At 44.5% G+C, this 26,911-nt stretch overlaps 1 protein-coding gene and 1 long non-coding RNA gene across 7 annotated transcripts; one reads left to right on the top strand and one right to left on the bottom strand.

The window, feature by feature from the left end:
* The first annotated feature begins 401 nt into the window (after positions 1-401).
* Positions 402-5,686, top strand: LOC145419351 (uncharacterized). Its single transcript, XR_003273175.2, has 3 exons — positions 402-528; positions 996-1,212; positions 5,380-5,686. It is a non-coding gene; the product is annotated as an uncharacterized LOC145419351 (long non-coding RNA).
* Positions 5,687-6,308: 622 nt separating this feature from the next.
* LOC113027943 (microfibril-associated glycoprotein 4-like) lies at positions 6,309-24,063 on the bottom strand. Of its 6 annotated transcripts, none has more exons than XM_080305761.1 (9): positions 23,674-23,760; positions 23,038-23,102; positions 22,656-22,712; positions 12,607-12,660; positions 11,254-11,409; positions 10,234-10,269; positions 7,213-7,309; positions 6,920-7,087; positions 6,309-6,696 (listed from the first exon to the last, which is right to left on the bottom strand). In XM_080305761.1, the coding sequence occupies exons 4-9, from the start codon at positions 12,613-12,615 to the stop codon at positions 6,443-6,445; spliced, it is 720 nt and encodes a 239-aa protein (XP_080161887.1). In that variant the 5' UTR covers positions 12,616-12,660; positions 22,656-22,712; positions 23,038-23,102; positions 23,674-23,760; the 3' UTR covers positions 6,309-6,442. The 6 variants fall into 6 exon arrangements, with proteins under 6 accessions (XP_080161887.1, XP_080161888.1, XP_026033579.2 ...); XM_080305762.1 differs by lacking the exon at positions 23,674-23,760 and adding an exon at positions 23,169-23,327; XM_026177794.2 differs by lacking the exons at positions 23,038-23,102; positions 23,674-23,760 and adding an exon at positions 23,789-23,809.
* Between the last annotated feature and the right edge of the window lie 2,848 nt (positions 24,064-26,911).

Raw genomic sequence — 26,911 nt, 5'->3', positions numbered from 1 at the left:
AAAAAGGGTATCGTGAGGGACGTCAATGTCCGGGTATGCCCAAGTTACAGTGTTTCTGTGGCTAAGTCCTTGAGGGCGGAGGACTTAAGCTCTAGTTCAAGAGGAGCGACTCCAGTGGCTCAAGCTACCATCCTTCATAGAGACGTCAGACGTCTAGTTGTTCTGTTACCTGTGGAGGAGCAAAATGGGACCAAGTCGTCAGTGTCATGCTTAAATGGGATGAGTTAAACTGCGGTTTGCTTGTGAACTTGGCGATCTCCTGTGTTCCAAGGGAAGATCGAGTGGGAGGTGTCAAGTCAAACCGAGTAGGAGGTGGAGAGCCCTGAGGAAAAAAAGTAAACGTGACAGACTGGAGGGCGGAACTAATCTTGTGTCCGGGTTTCTGTCGGGAAGGAAAAAGAAGGCGAACTGGGGAGCAACAGGAAGTTGCCACTTTCGGGAAAAGCCCAGCATAATTCTTTCAATAAGTTGTTGCCAACATGAACATTGTGTGGAACTGAAGTATCTACAAAGCCAGGGAGGCAGCCGGTAAGGGAATGGTTGCTGACTATGGTAAAAGACTTTGAAGCGAGTTGCTAAAGAATCGCGGCTGCCGCTAGCTTACGTAGCATTAGCACTGTGCCGTGAGTTGGTTGCCTGTTTACGAGCGGCACCATTGTTTATTGTTGGTCTGCATATGGAAGACTGTTAATGCTTGCATATGGTTAAGAGAAGCTGGTTATAAATACTATTGTTATTGCTCAAGTTCTAATGCAGATTGATTATTTAATTTAGCACTTTAATAGAAAGCAGTATTTCTCAAGGTGTATGTACAATTGCTAGTGAATTACATAATTTGAGCATTTAAAAATACTCAAGTAAATATTGTACTACAAAGCTTGCGCACTGCATTGATGTGTTTAAAAAAGAAAATGTGTTTGGGATTGTTTACAATATTTGCAGATGTGTGATAACAAACATAATTTGTATTTTGGTTTTTTGGTTTGTATTTAAAGGTTTTTCACCTATGGCTGACTGTGGCCGAAAAGAAGATTAAAGAAAAGGAAAACAAAAGATCTGCCTGGTCATTGAGTGAAACCCAGTTAAACACCTGGATCAATCCCTTTCAAGCGGGGAAGCTGCACAAACTTAGAGAGCTTGACAGTGGGAGTCCGTACATTCATGTAACTCTGGGTCAAAATGGAGTGGGGCTGCTTTGACCTGTTTGTACTGGTGTGATATTATAGTTATTATTGTTATTATTATTAAATTAATTTTTTATAAATTGTTGTAAAAGTACATGTAGAGGCTGTTTGTTCCCCTTTATGAATAGTTTTGTGTTGCTCCTCTCGTTGCAGTTTATCATGTATGAAAACATTTATTTTTACATTAGTTTTGAATCGTTTCACTAATTAATCTTTGGTTTAATCCTGGTTAACTGCTCGCCTTGTTAAAGGAGAAATATACCAAGCTAAAAGTGGCTTAGTGACAGTGAAGGAATGAAAGCAAGACATTTCCTGTTTATTCTTTCAAGATTTTAGTTTGGGTTACTGTCAGCAATAACTAATAATAACTCATAATAATAGCTGTACAAACAATATATAAAAGAATAATTATGTGGGAAGTTAAGGTTTCTATGAAATCTGAATATAATCTGAATCTGTCAGAAAAACAAAGAGTTGTTTGGTAAGTTTGGACATTTGCCTGGGATCAGTTTGTCTCTCCGGGCATCATAGAGCATCCCTAAGGTGAAAGGTCAACCCAGAGCAGCCGCTTCCATGATACCTGAGGCTATGGCTCCTAAACCCAAACACACGGGTTCAAGATGAGATTCAACTTTTTTTTCTATTCAAACTAAATGCAAAAATAGAAAAGTATTTCTTCTTTTTTTCTGTCTGTTACTTTAATGACACCACAAATGTATGTATTTGTTAGGGTCCCTGGGTCGTTGACCCAGTGTTTTGTGTTTTTGGTTCTTTGATTTTGTTATTTCATTATTTTCTAGCTTTGCTTTATGGGTTTTAGGATCATTCTTAGTTTAGGTTCTCTGGGTGGGGTTTGGTTAGAGTTTTAGTGTTCTGGTTTTCTGTCTGTGTTCCATAGTTGCTGTCTCCCCTGTCTGCTGTATCCCCACATCCAGTCAGTGTCTGTGTCTGCCCTGGTCCCACGTCTCTGTTCCCTTTGTTATAGTGCCTGCCTGTGAGTCTGTGTTATGTTTCCTGTTTTACTTTGAAAGTCCATGTCTGATGTTAATGTGTCTGGTTTTGCTTCCTTTGTCTCGTTAGGCCTGATTTGCCCCAGCTGTGTTTCCCTCCTGTTACCCATTCCCTGATTGCTCTCTCTGTGTATTTAAGCCCCGTGTTTCTTTGTGTCTGTGTCGTGATCTGCTCTCATTTATGCTGTGTGTTCTGTTTGCCTGGTCATGTAAGTTTATTTGGATTTTTGGATTTTGGATTTCTGTTACTTTTTGCCATCCAGCAATAAAAGCTGAGTTTTGAGCCATTTTCCGCCTCCGAGTGTCTGCACTTTGGGTCCATCTACTTCCACTCCTACCTGCACACAGCCTTAACCTGACAGAAGATCACGACCAGAACATGGACCCCGCAGACTCTTCAGCTTTTGGATTCAACGCTGAGATGGAGCGGATGATTAAGCTCCTTGACCGCATTGCTCAGGCCAATGATTTGAGGACCATGGCAGTTGGGCTAAGCGCTGTAGATGCCATCATTCGGAGCAACCCTCCGCTTACTCAGCTTTCTATGGACACTGTGCTGGGCAGCTCCATAGCTGCCTGGAGGGAGCAAGTCAGGGCTGGCGAGCTTGCTCTCTCTACCTCCACCTCCACTTCTTTACCGCCGCCCCAGGACAACACACACTCACCACCTGCCTCGTCGCTACCTCAGACTGCCTCTCCTTCCTCACACCAGTCGGGACCTTGTTCGCCTGCCCATTCGCCTGCCTTTTTCCTGGCGGCCATGTGGTTGGAGGATGAGGAGGAGGTCTCCGTTTCTCCGCCAGTTTCAGTTCCCTCCTTCAGAAGGAAACGACGCCACCGTCGCTCCTCTCCTCAATCTTCTGGTCAGCCACCTGTCTCCGCTGGAGGATCCGAGGGGCCAGTTCAGCCTCCTGTCTCCGCTGAAGGGTCCGAGGGGCCCGTTCAGCCACCTGTCTCCGCTGGAGGGTCCAAGGGGCCCGTTCAGCCACCTGTCTCCGCTGGAGGGTCCGAAGGGCCCGTTCAGCCACCTGTCTCCGCTGGAGGGTCCGAGGAACCGCTTCAGCTGTCTCTTCCTGCTGGAGGATCCAAGGGGCCGGTTCAGCCTCTTGCCTAGTCAGCTGGGGGTCCGGGAGGACCCAGCCAGCACGTCCCAGTGTCTGCTGATGGTTCTGGCGGGGCCGTTCAGCCACCACCGGCTCCACCGCCTGGTCCGGCCTCCGAGTCTGCAGCTCCGCCTGGTCCGGCCCCCGCCTCTGCAGCTCCGCCTGGTCCGGCCTCCGAGTGTTCAGCTTCGTCTGCTCCTGAGGTCTCCATGCTGTCTGTTCCTGCTCGTCCTGCACGTCCCGTCCGGCCTGCACGTCCCGTCCGGCCTGCACGTCCCGTGGCCTGCTCGTCCTGCCCGTCCCGTCCGGCCTGCACGTCCTGCCCATCCTGCCCGTCCTGCTCGTCCTGTCCGGCCGATGACTGGACGTCGTTGCCGTCATGGACGGCCCCCTGAACTACGCCGCCGCCGGTGCCTCCCGCCCGGCCGGCCTCCTGATCTGCACCGGTGCCTCCCGCCTGCCCGGCCTCCTGGCCTGTTTTCTGGGCTCTCGGACCGTCAGCCTCCGGGCTGCCCCCCTGACCTGCCCGGGCTTGAACTGTTGTGCCATCAGCCTCCGGGCCGGCCCCCTGAACTTTTTTTTCGAGACTGTTGCCTGGGCCTCTGCGCCTTTCATGGGCTCGTTTGTTTGTTTTTGGACTGTTCCTGGGCCTTAGTGCTGTTATTTTGGACCTTGTTCCCTGTGTTTTGGTTTCTGGCTCGATTTGTTTCGTGCCCTCCGTCCTGTTTCCCCCACCGCCCGCCCTGGTTGGGTTGTTTTTTGTTTTTTGGTGTTCTGGTTTGGGCTGTCTGGAAGCCAGCCCTTAAGGGGGGGGGGGGGGGGGGGGGTACTGTTAGGGTCCCTGGGTCGTTGACCCAGTGTTTTGTGTTTTGTGTTTTTGGTTCTTTGATTTTGTTATTTCATTATTTTCTAGCTTTGCTTTATGGGTTTTAGGATCATTCTTAGTTTAGGTTCTCTGGGTGGGGTTTGGTTAGGTTTTCTGTCTGTGTCCATAGTTGCTGTCTCCCCTGTCTGCTGTATCCCCACATCCAGTCAGTGTCTGTGTCTGCCCTGGTCCCACGTCTTTGTTCCCTTTGTTATAGTGCCTGCCTGTGAGTCTGTGTTATGTTTCTTGTTTTACTTTGAAAGTCCATGTCTGATGTTAATGTGTCTGGTTTTGCTTCCCCTTGTCTCGTTAGGCCTGATTTGCCCCAGCTGTGTTTCCCACCTGTTACCCATTCCCTGATTGCTCTCTCTGTGTATTTAAGCCCTGTGTTTCTTTGTGTCTGTGTCGTTATCTACTCTCATTTATGCTGTGTGTTCTGTTTGCCTGGTCATGTAAATTTATTTGGATTTTTGGATTTTGGATTTCTGTTACTTTTTGCCACTTTTTGCCATCCAGCAATAAAAGCTGAGTTTTGAGCCATTTTCCGCCTCCGAGTGTCTGCACTTTGGGTCCTTCTACTTCCACTCCTACCTGCACACAGCCTTAACCTGACAGTATTAGTCCTGATCTTGGTATCAGTTACTTCCTGTTTTATTTTGATAGTCCCTCGTCTCATGTACACCATGTTTGCTTTTGCTAAGCATGCTGCAGCCAACAGTGTAGATTTGAGTCCAGGACCTTCTTACTATGATGCAATGTCACTACTCCCCACATCACTGTGCTGCAGTTTGGATTAGGTGATATTTTGACTTCCACACTTAGCGTCCACTTTTCTGTTTAGAGAATTATGGATACTTGCCAACAATGTAGCCAGCGATTTTATGAAAAGTGAATAATTCAATGACCAAAAACGTCAGACCCAACCTTTCTCTATAGTAGTTCATATAAAACTGGTCACAGTCGCTACTTTCACACAATTTGCTGACACAAAGCAAAACTGCATTAATTCTTAACTGCACTACTGAATGTGCAAGTTAAGGTCCCTCATGTGTAGTTGATGTACTGCAATGTAAAAGAGGTTCACAAAAAAAGAAAGGGGAAATCTGAGTATAACCAAGACCACAGAATGCCTGACTCTAATTCACTAACATACGCACAGTGCTGGAAAGAAAACTGGCCTGCATGTATGTTTCAGGAATTGTTTTCTTTTTGCACAGGTTAAGAACATTTCCACTGAAATATCAGAGAATGAGACTGAATGAGAGCTGTGAGACTGAACCAAACAATGGGCACAAGAGGATCAAACCGCCAACCTTCCGATTGGTAGGTAACCTGCTCCATCTCCTGCGCTCCACCAAGTACTTGTACTGCATTTGCTCCTACATTTTTAACCAAATATCTGTACTTTCTACTCTGAGAGACCAAACAGACTAGAAGTTAAGAAAACACCAGCAAACAGAAAAACGTGGCAAAAGCACAGAAAACACAATGGAAATAGAAACGAAAAGAAAAGAAAATAGAAAATGGAAATAGAAAGCATGCTGCAAAAACTAAAAGCAAATAAATTAAACAAGATAAAATCAGAAAGATTCTGGGGACACAATAACTAAACAGACCAATGTGGAAGTGTGGTGGTGGATAATTTTTTAATGGTGGAAGGCCCTGAAAAGTAAACCTCTGAAAATAAGTACTGAGTTTTATCCCAATGATTTATGTAGTGATACAAATGTTCCATAACAAAGAACATGAAAACTTTATTTCTGGCCAAAGGTTGGCAAAGTTACGTGACATTAGTGATCATGACACTCAGCTGCAGTGGCGGCCCTAGCCTGTTTGGTGCCCTGGGCGAATCCCCCCTCTGGCGCCCCCCCAACCTGGGGCAGCAGGTTCTTACCTTCTTACCTTCAGGCAGCGAGCAACAGCAGCTGGTTCAGACTGAGAGTAGAAACGAAGGGATTATTTCAGTCTTGTAATAAAGCTCGAGTGCAGCTGATGGTAGGAAAACAGACTCTGCTTCTTACTGAGTGTCTGCTGGGATGGAGTGGTGGAAAAGCTCAGAGAGAAAGGAGGGGCTTAAGAAAGAGAGAGTCAAATTTTTTGGTGCAGCTTTATTGATGACAACATTTCAGAGGAGATCACATCATGTAACATTACAGGACATAAACAGGTTTAAAGAAAAAGATCTCTAATCTTTCTCTCTCTCGTAATCAAAGGAAAGCGATCTTTGCTTTGACTGCTGCTGTTAAATATTCATGTCACAGATGTGTTTGTCCTGCAGATTTACTGCACAGGACGGATCTTCATGCTGATGGTCTTCAGAGAGTAATCATGACCTTTCCACTGGTGCCAGGCCACTCCAACAGCAAAGATAGTGCCATCAGCCCCCCAACGATAAACCCCGTTAGGGTTTGCATAGTGACAGTCGTTGTACCAGAACGCCCCCAGATATGTTTTTGCACAGTTCCTTGCAGAGCCGCCCTGGCCTTTGTCCAATGTAGTGAACTTGTGTCCGTTGTGATAACTCAAGGCATCTCCTACAGAAACACAGACGAACAATCCCAACATTACCTTTAATCCCAGTCAGACTGATCAGCAGGTGTACTGGGAGTGTTCTAAATGGACTATTTTTGGACCAGCCTCCTGTATTTGAGCTCCTTTCCCCAGGCACTGATTCATGACTTGCTGCTCCTACAGACTCTCCACAAGAATCCAGCACAAAATGTCACTTTCAACTTACTTAAATATGTATTCACCCACCTGCCCCTCCATTAGTGAATCCAGACACATTCAGCCTGTAGCCGTCAGACTCCCCATTGATGGAGAACGAGGAGTAACGAGCAAACACTTTGTTTCCATCAAAATCTTCCATGTTGACCATCAGTTCGTACCTTTTTCTCTGTGTCAGGTAGAAGACATTTTCCAAACCTGGAGAGAATCATAAACTCATTGATCAAGTTTTTATGGTTATACCACTACCCCTGAAGTCCCATAAGAGGGTCTACTTTATGAACAGATAACTTAATGACTGATAAACAGCACCCATTCCTCACCGAGCCAGTACTCTCCAGCAGCGTTACCAAAGCCCCTCTTGTACTGATCCCAGGGTCTGTAGAAGTTCACCGAGCCGTCCAACCTCCTCTGGAACACCTGGGGAGGAGGCAGGAAAAGTATTTGTCAAATATGGGCAAAGAAAATTGTCACGCACAGCACATGTAAACATCAGATGCTTACCTAAAGTTCTTCAGAGATAGGCACATTCTAGGTCTCTGTTTGGGTTTAGACGGTTGGGCCATCTGAAAACTATTTAGCTGCAGTTCTAACATCTGCTTATTTATTTATTTCTTGTTTGCTTGCTTGTTTTTGTTAAACACCATAGTTAAAAAGGTTTGAAATTTTCTTTCAGTATTGTTTGCCTTAAAATTTTGTATTCTGAAAAAAGAAAAAGAAAAGAAAAAGCCATGACTGTGCAGTTTTTTTGGTAGCATTTATTTTCTTACACATAATTAGAAAAACACGTCCTCTCTTTTAAATGTCCATGTTGCTCTTTAAATAAATAAATCTCCACAGGAGAAAAATAATTTGGGCACATTGTCATTAAATACAGACAAACAAACAAACAAACAAACAAACAAACAAACAAGAAACTGTGTTGTTTTTTTTTAACACTTGTTTACAGGCGCCTTCAGGCCTGGTGGGTGTGGCCCTGCTAGAGCAGCGGTCTCAAACCTTTTTTGCGCCATGGACCAGTTTATGCCCAACAATGTTTTCACGGACCGGCCTTTAAGATGTTGCGGATAAATACAACAAAATAAAACTAGTACCGGTACCGAAAAAAAGAAGAGTTATTCATAACACGTGAAAAGACCCAGGAAAACAGAGTTAACGATCAAAACGATAACAAAATAACGCTGAAAACCGATAAAAACCCTGAAAACCATACATTTCACACCTGAGCCTCAACTCTCGCGGCCCGGTACCAAACTACTCACGGACCGGGACCGGTCCGGGGACCGCTGATCAGGGCTCGTCGGGGGAGCTACTTAGGAGAGTCTTGGAGCTCCCACCGATGCGGGATCATTGATTCTCATGACCATTGATCAGTGGTCTTTGATCAATGTTCATGAGAATTTGCATAATTATGATTAAGGAACTGACCTCTCAGCCCATTGTTCCTTCAGTAGGCTGGTTTCAGTCATTATGCAAATGCAGATTGAAACCTGCAGTCAGCTGAGACTGAAGACGTCACCTGATGATGATGATGAAACGTTTCTCCCACAAAACGCTACGTCCAGATGAACAGAATCAACTTTTGGAGATAAACAATATGAAGCATTTGGCTGGAATCAAGTTCAAGAGCAAGTTTGCCCTGTTGTTTATTTGTAAAGTTGTGCTGTGTATTGTTGATAGTTTAAAACTAACTAGAATACATGAAGCCATCAGTGCGCTTTTGCTTAACAGCAGCTTTTTGGAATTTGAACTTTCTGTCCTCTGCATTAATATTGTTTTAGTTTCTGGCTCAAGGACAACTTGTTGGTAAAAGCCTGCAAGTATTTGTGTCACGGTCCTGGATTGGTGACCCAGTGTTTTTGGTTTTGTACTTTTACTTTTGACTCTGTTATAAAGTATGACTGTTTGCTTTGGCTTCTGTCCTAGTATTTCAGCTTCCTAGTTTGGCAGTACTTCCTGAGTTCTTGTTTTTAAGTTTTGTTATTTGGCTTCCCAGTGTTTATTCTGTGCTCCCTCTTCTCTGTGTTCCTTCTGTCTGTCCATGGTGTTATTCTGTCTGCTCATGAGTCTGCGTCTGTTTAGTTCTGTGTCTGATCTCTGTCTGTCGTGTTCTTCCTGTTTTACTTTGTAGGTCTGTGCGTTCAGCTTTGTGCTCTCCCTCTCTCGTCGGGGTAATCAGTGTCAGCTGTGTCTCCCAGCTGTTTCCTCTTAGCTCTGTTCACCTCTTGTATTGAGTGTCTGCGTCTCTCCCTGCTCGTTGTCGCGTCTCTCTTTCACTGTGTTCTGTTTGCCAGCCTACCAACCTGTTTAGTTTGTTCCATTCTCCCAGTCTAGTTAGTGTTTTGTTCAGTTTCTTCCCAGCAATAAAGCTGAGTATTTTGAGTTACTTCTGCCTTCGTGAGTCCTGCATTTTGGGTCCTCCTGGAAAGCAGTGCAAATAAATGCAAACACAGCTTCACGACACTCATCTTTTAACAAGATGGATGTCAGTGTGAGCTGTTTCTATCACATTTAACTTGAGACTGAATTTTGTGTAATTTCTATACAAAACTTAACACAAGTATGGAAAAAAGTGTTTTTCTTAGTTTTTTTTTTTTTCAAACCATGAAACTGTTTAGCCTGCAGTTTTTTTCAAAGTAAAACTTGAGCCTATCCATTGTACGGTCAGACTTAGCAATGACAACGCACAGAAGTCTGAGCTCCATATATCAGTTGTTAAGCTTAACATGGGATTGCTTTCAAATGGACCAATATGGCAAGGCCATGATGATCCACTTGGTAAAATAAATCCGCTTGGCATCTTTCTTGGCCTTAAGACAACAATTCTGATGGCTAAAGATCCAAACGGGACACAAAACCCCCCCCAAAAAAACCAAAAAAAACCCATGGGATTGCTTTACAAACATTCGAGATGAACTTGCACACCTGCTTTACTTCTCTGGGATCGCTTGCTCGTAGATGAAATGCCAGTTTGGCAGCACGTAGTGAGGATTTCAGTGTGAACTCCAGACCGCTGAGAGGTCTCGCACACAACAGCTGCTCTATTACGTGACGCATACTGCTCTGACGTGTTAAGATCATGAGCTGGGTTACAACATACCGCAAGTTTGGTGAGGTGCTTTCCTGATACTTAATGGATCGGGTTACTTTTTTTTATTTCTCCCAGATATCCGATCCAATCATTTAGCTCAGGATTGATCCATTCCTAGTAGGTAGGGATGGGAATTCATAAGAATTCCTTCATTTTGATTCTCTTATTGATTCTTATTGGGCTCTCATACCATCACTAAGCAGTCTAAGCACTTCAGACAACCAGACATGAAGCTGGGAGTTCGGATACTCACCGTCCACTGTCCTTGTGAGTCGATGTCACAGTATACCTGCAGACAGACACACACACACACACACACACACACACACACACACACACACACACACACACACACACACACACACACACACAATCATTAGAAAATAGAGAAAGATAAATACAATAATAATACACATACGATAATACATATTAACATGTGATACACTATATCAAAGTGCCCCCTGGTGGTGAGTGAACATCCTGCAGGTTGGCTGGAGGAGGTCTTGTCTAGAGCAGAGGGGCTCCCACACAAAAGCAAAGCAGAAGATAAACCATCTCCAAATATGCTTCCAAACCAACTTCCTTCCAGCCAAAGACTAGAACACATGATTAAGCATATCTTGCCTTTGGCTTCACCTGCACAACGGTGGTGCCAAGGTAGGTATCCCCGACAGAATTTGGTTTCCCTGCATTAGGAGCACGCAGTGGGCTGTCCAAATCCAAATCAACAACAAACAAACAGCATCCCACAGTTGTTATGTTTTTAAACTCATTTTTTGAAAAATGTGTTGATAGCAATGTTGAATATTCTCACACAGTAAAAAAACAAAAAACAAAAACAACTACACCTAAAATAATTACACCGTAAAGATGTTACGTTGTTCTGTTATTTAAAAGAGGTAGGAGTTTATTTTATTGCTACCTGTAATTTATTGCAGTTTACTTTTATTTGTTTCATTGTTTACATTGTTTGAGGTGTGAAATAATCTGCAATGAAGTTTGAAAACTAAATATGGTGGGTGTGCATGGTTGGAGGATGTGTTTGTGCCGGTGGGGGGGAAAAACAAAGAGGTGCCTAACAAAAAAGTTTGGGAACCACTGGTCTGGAGAATGAAATGTAATGATTTTGGTGCATTTTTGGCCGGAAGAACCAAATGAATCAACGAAAACACAAAGGAAATGCATCTTCTGCATCTTTGGATGAATCACGATGGTCTGAAAATGACAACATTAAAAAATCAGCTTATCATTAGAGTAAATAACTCCAGTCTACCAGGACAGCAGACGTGGCTCCAATGGGATAAATGGTGTACACTCCACTGGTTCGACTGGTGTCTTGGGTATAGACATCGCTGCAGTCCAGTGGAAGGATGAAAGGTTCACAGCCGGTCAGTAGAGGAAGCAGGAGAAGGATGAAGGCTGACAGCAGCTGGAACAGAGGAGGTGTTCTTATTTTACTTCAGTCAAAGCTTCATGTAGAGCTGCAACGTTTGTGACTGTCAGACTGTGATGGTGCCACACAGACACAAACTATAGAGGTTCTGCATGTGACATCATGCACATGTCGCTCAACTGCTGTCCGCCATATTGAACACGATCAGCGGTAGTGATCACTCCTGAACTGACATTAGGGTTCTAACATAAGAAAGCTTACATGAGTCACAGTTATTTACTGTCAGCAGATCAGACATGCTGGACCGCTGACAAGAGCTGGGGCTAAAAAATTCAATTTTCAATTCAATTCAGTTTTATTTATACAGCGCCGAACCACAACAACAGTCGCCTCAAAGTACGAGCGAGATGCTAGTCAGGAAAGTGTTTTTGTCATGAAACGGCTGTCTGCAGCCAGGCGAGGACCCAAATGCAAACTCACGGGGAACAAAACTTAAGCTCAAAATGACGCTTCATTTACAGAACGGCAAAACAAAAACTAAACTGGGAAATATTAAAGCTAACGCACAAGGAAACACAGCACACAACTATGAGGGAGGACGCAACACAGAACTGAGTGAGACGTGGTCGCGGACATAAATACACCGAAGGATAATGAGGGGGTGGGAGCACACGGGGAACACTGATAGTTGTGAGACGGTGCAGGAGCAAATACAGCATGACGTACACCGACAGGAGACTATCAAAGTAAAACAGGAAGTACACCTAGACGCGGACTGCAGGGGGAGAGAACATGGGGAGAACACGGATATAATGGGCTGGAAAGGCACGGAATAAAATACAAGCAGGGGGAAACAAGGCATAAGAACTCAGATACACAGAGGGAGACACGGGGAAAAGACACGAGGGGAAATCTAATAAACGACATCTAAACAGAATAACCTAGGAACCTTTAGAATAAACAGTGGACCTAAAACGTAACACCAAATGACAAAAATACAAGAGAACACAAAACACTGGTTAGAAGTCCCGGGACCATGACAGCTTTGCTTCCTCGGAGAGTGTCTATACACTAATTTGTTTACTCATAGTTTATCTCATCTACATAATGTTACATTAAGTTTTGGGATTATTACATGTCCAAAATGGCCGACAAGTTGTAAGCGGTCACGTGTCTGCAAAACCTCTATAGGACTGATATATATTCAGTCAGAAATTTAAAGATTTCATTTACCTTCATCATTGCAATTCTGTTGAATTGATGTGATGAAAATCCGATGACTCTGAGCTGTATTTATAAGCAGAAATCAATAATTACTGATACAATACAAAAATGTGGTTTAAAGTAGTTCATTAGCGCATGGAGACAGATCTCCATAACAAAGCCTCAAATGAAGACTGCAGAACAGAACACACATCTTACTCAGGAGCTCTACTCAGTGGTATGTTGCTAAATTTGTAGTCAGTCCAGACTCCTTCTGGTCTCATTGTTTTACTTCATTTCTAAAGTCTTCTGTCAACTCTGGACCTCCATTTGCTGAGGTGACTGCATGGATCAGCTGTCGCAACAATATTGTTTTGGTTGTAATCACTGAAGCAGATTGTGGACACTGCAGGTGAAGGAAGCTGTTAAGTTGAAAAAGTCCAAGGTTGGTTAGCCTGTGGGACTTCAGAGTTAGCTAACAGCTAATGGCACGCCAAGTGGAATGTAGCTCTGTCAGTGGTGGAAGCAAAACCAAAAGGAGTTTGGTGAAGCTATGGAAAAAGAATTTCAATCTGCCTAAAATCAATTAGCAAACTGTCAGGTGACTCAGGAGAGCAAAGCGGGGCTCTACTCACAGTGGAGGTGGGGTGCTCGTGACTTCAACTGAGGTTATAGTCAGGGTGGTGGAAGGAATACTTCCAGGACCTCTTCAATCCCACGCACATGCTTTTTGTAGAGGAAGAGCCTGGGGATGAATCATCACTGAGGATGTTAAACACATCCTTGATTGTCACACTTGTTTCCTCTGGGTATTGGACTCCACCAGGTCTGCCATTTGTCACTGACTCAGTTCATAGGTTTTAATGGACAGAATACTTCTTGACGTAGCCAAGTGGCCAAAGGAGGAATGCTGGACCACCTCTTCACCAGGCCTCAGAATCCCATCTCTGCTTTTTGCTGATAATGTGGTTGGCTTCATCAAAGTTTGGCCTCCAGCTTGCACTGGACTGGTTTGCAGCTGAGTGTGAAGCAATGGAAATGAGAATTAGCACCTAAAAGTCTGAGGCCATGGCCCTAAGCCAGAAAAGGGTGGAGTGCCCACTTCAGATCTGGGAGAATTTGCCGCCCCAGGTGGAGGAGTTTAAGTATCTCAAGGTTTTGTTCACGAGTTAGGGGAGAAAGGAGTGGAAGATTTACTAATGCACTAAGGCTGCAACTGCAGTTATGCATCTGTTGTACCGCTCTGTCAAGATAAAGAGAGACCTGAGCATAAAAGTGACACTGTTGATTTGATCTACGCCCCTTCACTCTACACCTACGACTGCACGGCCACTAACAACTCCAACATCATTGTGAAGTTTGCGGACAACACTACAGTGGTGGGTCTTATCACCAACGGTGATGAGACGGCTTACAGGGAGGAGGTCAGCGCCCTGACCCACTGGTGTCAAGACAACCATCTCACCCTCAACGTCGCAAAGACAAAGGAGTTGATAGTGGACTTCCGGAGGTGCAGAGAAGTACACACCCCCATCACCATCAACGGCGCTGCTGTGGAGAGAGTGAGCAGCTTCCGGTTCCTTGGTGTACATCTGGCTGAGGATCTTACGTGGTCAGTACACACAAACAAAACAGTGAAGAAGGCGCAGCAGCGCCTCTTCTTTCTCAGGAGACTGAAAAGATTCGGCATGAGCCCCCGCATCCTCAGGACCTTCTATCACTGTGCCATTGAGATCATCCTCACTGGATGCATCACCACCTGGTATGGCAACAGCACCGCCTACAACTGTAAAGCTCTCCAGCGAGTAGTGCGGTGCTCTGAACGGATAATTGGAGGTGAGCTTCCCTCCCTCCAAGACATCTACAGGAAGCGCTGCCTGAGGAAAGCGGGGAGGATCATCAAGGACTCCAGTCACCCCAGCCATAAACTGTTCAGACTACTTCCATCAGGAAGGAGGTTCTGCAGCATCCGGTCCCGTACCAGCAGACTGAGAGACAGCTTCTTCCATCAGGCCATCAGACTGCTGAACACGCCATAGACACCTCAGCTTCACTACTGGAACTTCAACATTATGCACTGCATACTGTACAGTAATGCCACTGTTTTGCACATGTCTCAACTCTGTATATTTTTATATATTTTATTTATTGACTCTATTTAATTTGTAAAATATGTGTACACACACACACACACACACACACACACACACGTAGAAAAACATTTAGTATACACATCCAGAATTTTTTTTTTTGCATATACTATTATATATTGTACATATATTTATTAGTTTCAGATTTAGCCATTCGTATATTTTGCCTGTTTATGTTATTGTATTTGCACAACTCTGTTGCTTGTGAAGCTCGCACACAAGAATTTCACTCGCATGTGCTGTACCAATGTACCTGCACATGTGATGTGACAATAAAAAGTGATTTGATTTGATTTGATTTGATTTGTAATGAAGCGACAACAGACCAGACAACATATTTATGCTTTTCACATCAACAACAACCACATGGGAATCCAGGACCCAGCACACCTTTAACCCAGCGAGGCACGATTGGGGATGCCCTGCAGGTGTGTTCGCCACCCCTGCAGCGGCACCACCAACCACGCCTCGCCACAGTCCCCTTTCTCAGCTGTAGTTACAAGTGACCCAAAACTTGATCGTGTATACAAGCGGTGGAAATTAGCTTGCTCTGAAGGGTGGCAGGATTCTACCTTAGAGACAGTCAATCATTCACAAAGGGCTCTTAGTAGTAGCCGCTGCTCCTCAACATCGAAAGGAGTCAGTTCAAGGAGTTCAGGCATCTGATTAGAATGCCTCCTGGAATAGTGTGACTACTAATTCTGATCTCATTCCCTCCATCCCCGACCAGCTTATAGAGGGCACGGCCTGTTAATCTTTGCTAGCAAGATGGCGCCGGTGTACGTGGCTTGCCGTCCTCGGCTACATTTGCTTCGCTGCTTCTTACCCTCTCTACGCTCTTTATGGACCTTGGCATTGTATTTTTTTATCCTTTTAGTTGTATGCGCATCTAATGGCTGTGCACTGATTACATACGACAGGCAAACACTTTTAAATCTAAGACTCTCTCATTCCTCTCGGCCTGATCCTTGCTGGAACCTGAGTGACGCCACCGCGCCCCGACCGGACCCTCCGACTGGCTTCCTCCATCTACCTATTCCGAATCTACACAAGAAACGCTATAGGAAACGCGGTAGAAGGAGCGGTAGAAGGAGCGGCCGTCGCGTTCGCTTCAGGCTCTACTTTAAAGCCAGAGCCACTGGCTACCCACATGTCAGCCTGGATATTTTATCTTCTTTCCCTCCTTCCCAGGAGCGCTCTGATGCTAAGTTGCTCACCCACCGTTGGATCTGCTTGGCCGACCACGAAGTCTACCCTGCGATTCCTGTGGCATGTTCTCCTGCTCGGGTTTGGATAACATCACTCCGACGCGGCGTTTGCCGAAACAACCTAAGTGTCCTACGACGCACCACCCGTGGCGACTTAGCCCCTAGGATACGGATAGCATTGCTTAATGTCAGGTCGCTGGTCAATAAGACCTTTCTTTTAAATGACTTCATCTCCACTAATGGGATTGATGCCTTATTCCTGACTGAAACCTGGATTCGTCCTGGTGAGTTCATCCCTTTTACTGAACTTCTTCCGTCGGACTGTGTTGCTTTTAGCTCACCAAGGCTTACTGGTAGGGGTGGCGGCGTAGCCTCGGTTTTTAAGAATTCGTATGCAGTTCGGCAGCTACCCTCACCTACCTACTCTAGCTTTGAAGTCCAATTATTGGAGATGACTGCATCCACGACCACACTCTGCTGTAAGGATGACTCATTTGCTAAAGATTTCCTTGCCTTAACGGACTCTTTTAACCTGGCTCAGTGGGTTAATGACCCAACGCATGTTAAAGGACATACTTTGGACTTGGTTTTCTCATATGGTCTGGACATTTGTATCAAGGATATAAGTGACGCTGGGATCTCAGATCATTTCCCAGTTATATTTGATACTGGCTTATGCACTAATGAACTACATCCTGCGGCTCCCCTTCGCCCGCTACGTGTAATTAATGCTGAAGCGATGTCAAACTTCTCTATGTCTTTCTTGGATTCTGCATCTGTCACTCTCGACTGTTGTTCTTTTCACTCGGTTGATGACTGTGCTAATTCCTTCCTATCGCTGATTTCTTCAATCCTTGATACTGTTGCCCCCATTAAGATGAAGCGCCCTAGAACCTACTCTCAGTGTTGGCTTAATGACACTACGTGCGCCTTACGTCGCGTGTGTCGGCGCGCTGAGAGAAGGTGGAAAAAAGATAAACTTCAGGTTTCCCATGACATGCTACGGACTAGCCGCTTAAAATTCCAAAGTGCTGCTAAAACGGCCAAAGCGTCCTTCTTGTCCAAAATCATCCTGGACAATGACCATAACCCCCGTACCTTATTTAAAATTTTTAACTCTGTGGTTAACCCTTCTCCGGACATGCCTTTAATTCATTCTCAGGGTCTTTGTGAGCGATTTCAAACTCACTTTTTAAAAAAGGTCTCATCTCTTAAGTCCTCCCTTCCCCCTGCTTTATATCCTCTCCCCATTCCTGAGTGCATTTCAACTTTCCACCAGTTTGAGCCTGTGTCACTTTTGACTCTTAAGCGGCTAGTTGCTCAAATGAATAACACCAATACTGTGCTTGACATTCTTCCATCTTGTTTAGCTAAGGACTGTTTTGATGTAATCGGACCTAGTATCCTATTTCTTATGAACTTTTCCTTGCTCTCAGGCTGTGTTCCTTTGTCCTTTAAGCATGCTGTAGTCCACCCGATTCTTAAAAAAAGAAATTCTGACTGTTATGACCTTTCAAACTATAGACCGATCTCTAAGCTTTCGTTCTTGTCCAAGATCCTGGAGAGACTAGTTCTCTCCCAGCTCCAGGCGTACTTGGACACGAACAATATTGCTGAGAAATTTCAATCCGCCTTTAAGCCATTGCATAGCACTGAAACAGCGTTGGTTAGAGTTCTTAATGATATTCTTGTAATCACTGATACTGGACGCTCTATGGTTCTAGTTTTACTGGACCTCTCTTCGGCCTTTGATATGGTAGACCATAACATTTTATTACTAAGACTTGAGCACACTGTGGGTATTAGAGGCACTGCCCTCGACTGGTTTAAATCATACCTCGCTGATAGATCCTTATCAGTTCACTTAGGCACCTTCTCCTCTTCCTCCGCTCCGGTCTGTTGTGGTGTGCCTCAAGGATCAGTTTTAGGCCCTATTCTCTTCTCATTGTATTTGCTCCCTCTGGGTGCAATCTTTGAAAAATACAATATCGCCTTCCACTGTTATGCATGACATACAGATCTATTTTGAACTTACTGACGACCTTGCTGTGTCCCTGCACTACTTTCAAGAATGCATGCGGGAGGTCAAAGAATGGTTCCTGAGTAATTCCCTCGTTTTAAATGATAAGAAGACTGAGATTGTGGTGTTCAACAGTAAAATCCCTCGTGCCCAACTCTGTGCTGCCCTGGGTTCCTTTGCTAGTTTTTCTTGTGACTATGTCAGTAACTTGGGTGTACTGCTGGATAGCTCGCTCAAACTCGATAAGCAAGTGTCTGCTGTAGTGAGATCTAGCTTCCACCAACTGCGCCTTATCTCTAAGGCTAGGCATTATATTCCGCATGAGGACCTGGAGAAGCTTATTCACGCTTTTGTGACCTCCAGGTTGGATTATTGTAACTCCTTGTACTATGGTCTTCCCTCTTCTCTTCTTCTTAGACTGCAAACAGTCCAAAATGCAGCAGCCCGCCTTTTAACAGGTACCAGGAAATTTTGCCATATTACCCCTGTCCTAGCTAGCCTGCATTGGCTGCCCATAAAGTACCGTATTCAATTTAAAATATTACTTCTTACTTTCAAAACTATTAATAAATTAGTGCCAAGTTATCTTAGTGAACTTCTCAAACCACATACTCCTGCTAGAACACTCAGATCTGCCACTCAACTACTTCTGACCCAACCCAGATCTCGGCTGAAGTCTCGGGGTGACCGTGCGTTTGCTCTGGCTGCCCCGGTACTGTGGAACACCCTTCCTCTCGACCTCCGCGCATCTGATTCCATTGCACTGTTCAAATCACGATTAAAAACCCACTTATTCAATCTTGCCTTTCCCTCTAGTTAATATTTCTTTTATGATTTTATATCATGCACTTTTATGCTCATTTAAATTCTTGTTTGCTCTGTACCTGTTGCTTTCCTATGTATTAGTGACAGTTATCTGCTTGCATATTTAGTACTTGCTTTGGTCCTATTTCTATTATCCTCCTCCTATACTCTATTTTACTTGTTAAGCACCTTGGCATACCCTTGGTTTTTAAGTGTGCTTTATAAATAAAGTTTATTATTATTATTATTATTATTTCCCACCAGCTAAATTCCTCTCCTTTGGGTGACTATGTCACTTGGTATTAGCTCTCTCTGTGTATGTCTTTATCCTGTCTTCCTTCTCTCACCCCAACCGGTCGCAAATATACTCTAATGTGATTATTTTACTTTTAAGGTTCTTTCTCCAGCGGTGGCTGGTGTTGGTTCCAGCCACTCTTAAAATTAAGGATGTATAACCTGCAGTGGCCATCATTGCTGTGATCTATTCTCAGATCTGCTGTTATGCTCACATTACCTGCATGATCTTGCCTGTAAACTTGGTCATAGAGTTTTGTTACAGGTTTCCCTGAATTATTCTGCTACAAGGTGTTGTTCACAGTGGTTGCCTACAACATTTGCTTCCAGCAAATCACCTTTGATAACTGACTGACCTGTTTTCATACACCTCTCTTGAACAGATGAGTGGGACTCTTCCCAGGCATGTTCCTGGGACTTGGGCTGCTATAAGAAATGCGGGTCTGCCATTCCCTTTACGGAGTGACTTGTATGCCAGAGTTATTATAGATAAAACTATTGGTGCACAGTACTATTTGTTAGGACCACAGCTACTAGTAAGTGCATCTCAACTCGTCTTTTTTAAGTTATTCATTTTTAGGACAACATTTAGTCAGTGCTACAATATCCTTCTATTGTAGATTCACAGTGCTCAGCATAAATAAGTACACCCCCTTCAAGAAGCACGAATTTAATCAGTAGCTCAATGAACAAAAGAACAATTTCCAAAATTTTCACCAGGCTGAGTTTTATTGAACACTTGTTTAACTCCATATCATGAAATTAAGGTTAATAATATAACTTAGATCACAAAATCTTCAGTTTTACTAAAATTGGTTGAAGCAAAAATGAATACACCCTGCAACAAAAACTACTACATCTAGTATTTTGTATGACCACCATGATTTTCAAGGACAGCATCAAATCTTCTAGGCATGGAATGAACAAGTTACGACATATTGCAACATCTATCTTTTTCCATTCTTCAAGAACAACCTCTTTTAGAGCCTGGATGCTGGATGGAGAGTGATGCTCAACTTGCCGCTTCAGAATTCCCCACAGGTGTTCGATTGGGTTCAGATCAGGAGACATACTTGGCCATTCAATCACCTTCACCCTGATCTTTCTCAGAAATGCAACAGTAGCTTTAGATGTGTGTTTTGGATCATTGTCGTGTTGGAAAAGTGCGTGACGACCAAGTGCACGGAGTGATGGCAGCATCTTCTCCTTCAGTATAGAGCAGTACATTGTTGAGTTCATGATACCATCAATGAAATGCAGCTCCCCAGCACCAGCAGCACTCATGCAGCCCCACATAAGGACACTGCCACCACCACGTTTCACTGTAGTAACTATGCATTTCTCGTTGAAATCCTCACCTTCATGACGCCATACAGTTTTGAAACCATTAGTTCCAAAAACAGTGATCTTTGTCTCATCACTCCAGAGTATAGAGTCCCTGTAGTCTTCATCTTTTTCAGCATGGGCCCTAGCAAATTCTAGGCGTGCTTTTTTGTGCATGGGCTTTAGGAGAGGCTTCCTTCATGGACGATACCCATGCATGCCATTCCTCTGCAGTGTGCGCCGTATGGTGTCACGGAAAACAGTCACTCCAGTTTGGCTTTCTATTGCTTTAGCTAACTGCAGTGAACTTCCATGGTGATTTTCTTCAACCCTTCTCATCAGGAGACGCTCCTGTTGAGATGTTAACTTCCGTGGATGGCATGGACGTCTCTGTAAGATGGTTGCGCTTCCATCTTTCTTACATTTTGCTAGACACGTCTTAAATGAATCATTGGACTCACCTGTGGTTGAATGCCTGTTAATTCAAATTTTGTAGTCTTAAGTATGGCTTTTCTCCTAAGACTATAAGTAGGGTGTCCTCATTTTTGCTGCATGGGCTTGAATGAGTTTGTTAGGAAAATCATTTTTTGTGTGTGCAAATTAACAAATCTAGTTTGCAATCAATTGCCCACAATTGTGAGAGTATTTTGTAGTATAGCATCTCATAGAAAATGTTGATTCTGAAAGGAAACCAAAGGTTTTCTGACAAATGTAGTGGGGTGTACTCATTTATGCTGAGCACTGTATATGGCATCTTTCAAGAAACCCAAGAATGCTTTACACATGAGTACAAATAAAAAAACACAAAAATAAAGGCTAGAGGTTGAAGGTTTGGTTCAAGAGGTGAGTTTTGGGAAGTTTCTTGAAGGACTACAGTGATGGAACATTGGGAAGCTTATTTAGGAGAGACTTGCAGAGGAAGCTCTGTCACCAAAGGTATGAAGTTAAGGTGTGAAGGACAGAAAGCAGACCCATGGCTGTGGACTGTATGGGTCCAGCAGGTCAGACGAGTACTGAGGGCGCAGAGCATTGAGAGATTTTTGTGAGAAGTAAGAGGAATGATCTTTTAAGTAAGGCGCGACATGACGAGGAGCCAGTGGATAATTATGAGGGTGTGGGTGATGTGTTGTCACAGCTTAGTGCCTATTCAAAATCTGGTGGCTTAGCTCTAGACATACTGGAACCTGTCATGTGCTTTGGTGGAAATCCTCAACATTGCAGTAATCCAACCAGGTGGTGACAAAGACATAATCCATGAAGTAGCCAGCTTTATTTATTTATTTATTTTTTTACAATTATTATAGATGCTGTAAAACCCCTCACTACACACTTTATACACTTTTTTCAGACAGGTATAAACATTTTCACACTTTTCTCTTTTGTTTAAACACTCTCAAAGTTCAAACTTTGTAGAAAAATAAGTCGAGTATTATAGAATGAAACCAAAATCCAAACCCTGTTTTCCGGTCAGAGCAGCTGCAAAAGGATTCAACATTAATGAATCACTGGTACAGAAGTAGAGGAAGCAAGAAGAATGATCTGAGCAAAGTTTGACTTATCTGACTGTTTTGTTTCGCTTAATGTGCCTCATAATGCGGTGTGCCTTATGGTTCGAAAAACAGTAACTTCTACCTTCCTTTAGCATGTCCAGCAACAATGTGCTGTTTAAAAAAACCCAAAGAGCATGCATGACATGTATGCAACAGGCATACATGTGGCCCTGAATATAATGACCGCTTTGGACACTAATTTGGTTTTTATGAAATTTCTTGCATGAAATAATTGTTTAGTGACTCCTGTGTGTTCTTGCAGGACTACATACTCTGAGGATCAGTGAGGCATCCTCAGAGTGATTTGGTGCTGTGTAAATAAAATTGAAACTGAATTGTAATTGTTGACTGTTTAAATGCTGGAATGATCGACACACACACCTCTGAAAAGTGTGTGTTTGTTCTTTCTACAATGACTGTTAATTTATCTGAACTCTCACTGTTATGAAGCAGCAGCTGAAAACACCGCTTCTCTTTTTACTCTTTTCATTTTAAACTGTTTGAAGAGCGTTTGACAAATTGTTTAAATCAGCATTTTGTCTGAGAAGATTTCGGTTATTATCCCAATAACAAGTTTTTCTTTGACTCCAGAAAATGTTTGTTGCTTTTCTGGATTTTCCTTTAACATGAAGAGTACAGACTGATAAAGAATTCCTTTAGTCATAACTATGCTTACATTTAACAAATTCAAGGGAAAGCATCTCCAGCTGATTTTCTAGTTTGCTCTTACTTTGGCAGATTTCTTCTGAGCTCCACACCAGGCTTCCAGCTGCAGCACAGACTCAAACTGGGACAGGAAGGCAGAGGTTACATTTACTGGAAGAGCTTCAGAAAAAAATGACTCCAGTACCTTCACTGTTCAAGGCTAGCAGGTCCAAGGGTCTGTTTACATTCTGCCACAGTGAGATAACATGACTACAGAAACAAGTGCTGTAGTCACGTACTGTGGGTTGTGATTTTAACCAATGCAGGAATGTTATGGCCAATTACCATCAATACGTGAAATTTCCATTAAGGGACAATAACCTCTCTGTTTATGGTCAGACTGTTTACTACTTGGTGTGCTAATACTGTTTAGTACCTCTAGTAGTTTTTATGTGTTGCTTACTTACTGTCCTCCTCTGTTACAGACTCCTGTTGGAAAACGTACTGCTGAAGTCTAAGGAGACTGAAACCTCTGAAAGGAAATAAACTTGAGACTTTGAAAATTACCCATAATTTGAATTTTAAAGTCTTAACTTACGGCAAATACTTGATTGCTGAGCTTATCAGAGTTGAATATTAAAATCTGTTAAACCTGCCACCAAACCTCATGGATTTGAAACCTTAATTTAAAAGGTGGTCAGAGGGATTACGATTAACATGTGACAACAGCGCCTAGGAGTCAACCATGAAAGATTACACAGGTCCTTCCCTCCCCATCTCCAGCTGCCTCCCTCTTCCCGCTCCACCACAACCACCCACACATGCAGGACCTTGGAGTAGGGGTATGTCACCAGGGTGCAGAGGAGGCTACCCCCCCCCCCCCCCCCCTTCTGGCTACCTCTGCCTCAGTTTTATCCCACAACTTAGACATTCACATTACTCACACTCTCATTACACATACATATAGGATCTTGGGGGTGGGCACGATACACGGAATCCAAAGTACCATCAGGGTGTACACCTCACCCCTGGCGTCGTTGCCCACCTCTCAATGTTAAATACACGTAGACATTGAGGGCTAGCAGGAGGGACCATGCGCTTACCTGCTGCTCTCTGACAGGTAGCTCCATGCCCTCCTGGGTTGTAAATGCACCTTAGAACACACATGCATCAACACTACAATGAGCGAGTGGAGGGAGGTTTGGAGTCTTCTCTCACCCCCATTCTCTGCGACCTGCTGGAGCGGGGGGGCTAGGAGGAGGAGTTGGCCGTCCGACTGCGGTCTGGAGTGTGGGGCCTCCCTGCTGCTGCGGAGTCGGGGCGGTCTGCCTCCCCCCACCGCAGGGAAAAGGGTAACACCACCTGGGTCTGGGTGCAGTTCCCCCCTCCAGGGGCAAGGGTACCTAGACCCGGTTCGTAGAGTACGCTTGGGGAGTGTGATCGTGTGTACAGCGTCTCTTTATGTCTGTCTCCACGTTGGTTGAGTGTGGAGTAAGTGCATATGAGAGCATGAGGGTGGGAATGGATGTTTGTTCAAGGTTCAAGGTTCAAGGTTCTTTATTTGTCACATGCATAGTTATACAAGTATAACACACAGTGAAATGTAGCCTGACACGCTCCTCGACATGTGCAAAAAAAAATTGGGGGGGGGGGGGGGGTGTAGAGGAAAAACATTATATATATATATATATACATATGTATGTATATATATATATATATATATATATATATATATATATATATATGTATATATATATATATATATATATATATATATATATATATATATATATATATATATACATATAATGTTTTTCCTTCATCAGGAACTCAATGGGGATGTGGCGTACAACACTAGAGGCCAACTCCAAGCCCATAGCACAAGTTACCATCAAGTGCGGGATCTACCAAGGAGATGCTCTGTCCCCACTGCTGTTCTGCATAGGCCTGAACCCCCTCAGTGAGATCATTAACAAGACTGGCTACGGATACCGACTACGGAACGGAGCAGTTGTCAGCCACCTCCTGTACATGGATGACATCAAGCTGTATGCCAAGAGTGAACGAGACATCGATTCACTGATCCACACTACCAGGCTATACAGCAATGACATTGGAATGTCGTTCGGACTGGAGAAGTGTAGTCGGATGGTAACAAAGAGAGGGAAGGTAGTCAGAACTGAGGGGATTGAACTACCAGAAGGCAACATTGCAGACATAGAGGACAGTTACAAGTACCTGGGGATCCCGCAGGCAAATGGGAACCATGAAGAGGCCGCTAGAAAGGCTGCAACCACCAAGTACCTGCAGAGGGTCAGGCAAGTCCTGAGGAGTCAGCTGAATGGTAAGAACAAGATCCGGGCCATCAACACATACGCCCTGCCCGTGATCAGGTACCCTGCTGGGGTAATAGGCTGGCCAAAGGAGGAGATAGAAGCCACTGACATAAAGACAAGAAAGCTCCTGACCATGCATGGAGGGTTTCACCCCAAGTCCAGCACCCTGAGGCTGTACGCTAAGCGGAAGGAAGGGGGCCGGGGACTGGTGAGTGTCAGCACCACAGTCCAGGATGAGACAAGGAACATCCAAGAATACATTGGGAAGATGGCCCCAACTGACCGAGTGCTCAGTGAATACCTCAGGCAGCAGAAACCCAAGAAAGAGGAGGGAGACGAGGAACCATCATGGAAGGACAGGCCCCTGCACGGTATGTACCACCGGCAGATAGAGGAGGTGGCTGATATCCAGAAATCCTACCAGTGGCTGGACAAAGCCGGACTGAAAGACAGCACAGAGGCACTAATCATGGCAGCACAAGAACAAGCTCTGAGCACAAGATCCATAGAGGCTGGGGTCTATCACACCAGGCAAGACCCCAGGTGCAGGCTGTGTAAAGATGCCCCAGAGACAATCCAGCACATAACAGCAGGGTGCAAGATGCTAGCAGGCAAGGCATACATGGAACGCCATAACCAAGTGGCCGGCATAGTGTACAGGAACATCTGTGCCGAGTATAACCTAGAAGTCCCGAGGTCAAAATGGGAGATGCCCCCAAGGGTGGTGGAGAATGACCGAGCTAAGATCCTGTGGGACTTCCAGATACAGACGGACAAAATGGTGGTGGCTAACCAACCGGACATAGTGGTGGTAGACAAACAGAAGAAGACGGCCGTAGTGATCGATGTAGCGGTTCCGAATGACAGCAATATCAGGAAGAAGGAACACGAGAAGCTGGAGAAATACCAAGGGCTCAGAGAAGAGCTCGAGAGGATGTGGAGGGTGAAGGTAACGGTGGTCCCCGTGGTAATCGGAGCACTAGGTGCGGTGACTCCCAAGCTAGGCGAGTGGCTCCAGCAGATCCCGGGAATAACATCGGAGATCTCTGTCCAGAAGAGCGCAGTCCTGGGAACAGCTAAGATACTGCGCAGGACCCTCAAGCTCCCAGGTCTCTGGTAGAGGACCCGAGCTTGAAGGATAAACCGCCCGCAGGGGCGTGCTGGGTGTTTTATATATATATATGTATATATATATATACATATATATATATATATATATATATATATATATATATATATATATATATATATATATATATATATATACACACTCAACAAAAATATAAACGCAACACCTTTGTTACTGCTCCCATTCCCCATGGGATGGACGTAGAGACCTAAAATTCATTCCAGATACACAATATGACCATCCCTCCCAAACAGTGGTCACAAATCAGTCCAAATGTGTGGTAGTGGGCACATCTGCTATATTGAGATAATCCATCCCACCTCACAGGTGTGCCACATCAGGATGCTGATCTGACATCATGAGTAGTGCACAGGTGTACCTCAGACTGCCCACAACAAAAGGCCACCCTGGAATGTGCAGTTTTGTCTCACAGCAAAATGCCACAGATGCCACAAGCAATGAGGGAGCGTGCAACTGGCATGCTGACAGCAGGAATGTCAACCAGATCTGTCGCCCGTGCATTGAATGTTCATTTCTCAACCATAAGCCGTCTCCACAGGCGTTTTAGAGAATATGGCAGCACATCCAACCGGCCTCACAACTGCAGACCTCGTGTAACCACACCAGCCCAGGACCTCCACATCCAGCAGGTTCACCTCCAAGATCGTCTGAGACCAGCCACCCAGACAGCTGCTGGAACAATTGGTTTGCACAACCAAACAATTTCTGCTCAAACTGTCAGAAACCGTCTCAGGGACGCTCAACTGCATGCCCGTTGTCCTCATCGGGGTCTTGACCTGACTCCAGCTCGTCGCCGTAACAGACTTGTGTGGGCAAATGCTCACATTCAATGGCGTCTGGCACGTTGGAGAGGTG

This window comes from Astatotilapia calliptera, chromosome 8 (assembly GCF_964374335.1).
Source record: "Astatotilapia calliptera chromosome 8, fAstCal68.1, whole genome shotgun sequence".
In the NCBI taxonomy this organism is placed as follows: domain Eukaryota; kingdom Metazoa; phylum Chordata; class Actinopteri; order Cichliformes; family Cichlidae; genus Astatotilapia; species Astatotilapia calliptera.
The sequence above is the reverse complement of the archived record's forward strand: the minus strand, read 5'-3'. Positions and strand labels throughout refer to the sequence as shown.

Excerpts from the sequence above, each read along its gene's own strand:
- LOC113027943 (XM_080305760.1), bottom strand. The coding sequence starts at position 23,700 with ATGGAGCTACCTGTCAGAGAGCAGCAG. Across the intron at positions 11,410-12,606 it reads ACAGAATTGCAATGATGAAG|CTGCTGTCAGCCTTCATCCT; the intron begins GTAAATGAAATC and ends CCTCTGTTCCAG. Across the intron at positions 6,697-6,919 it reads ATTCACTAATGGAGGGGCAG|GAGATGCCTTGAGTTATCAC; the intron begins GTGGGTGAATAC and ends GTGTTTCTGTAG.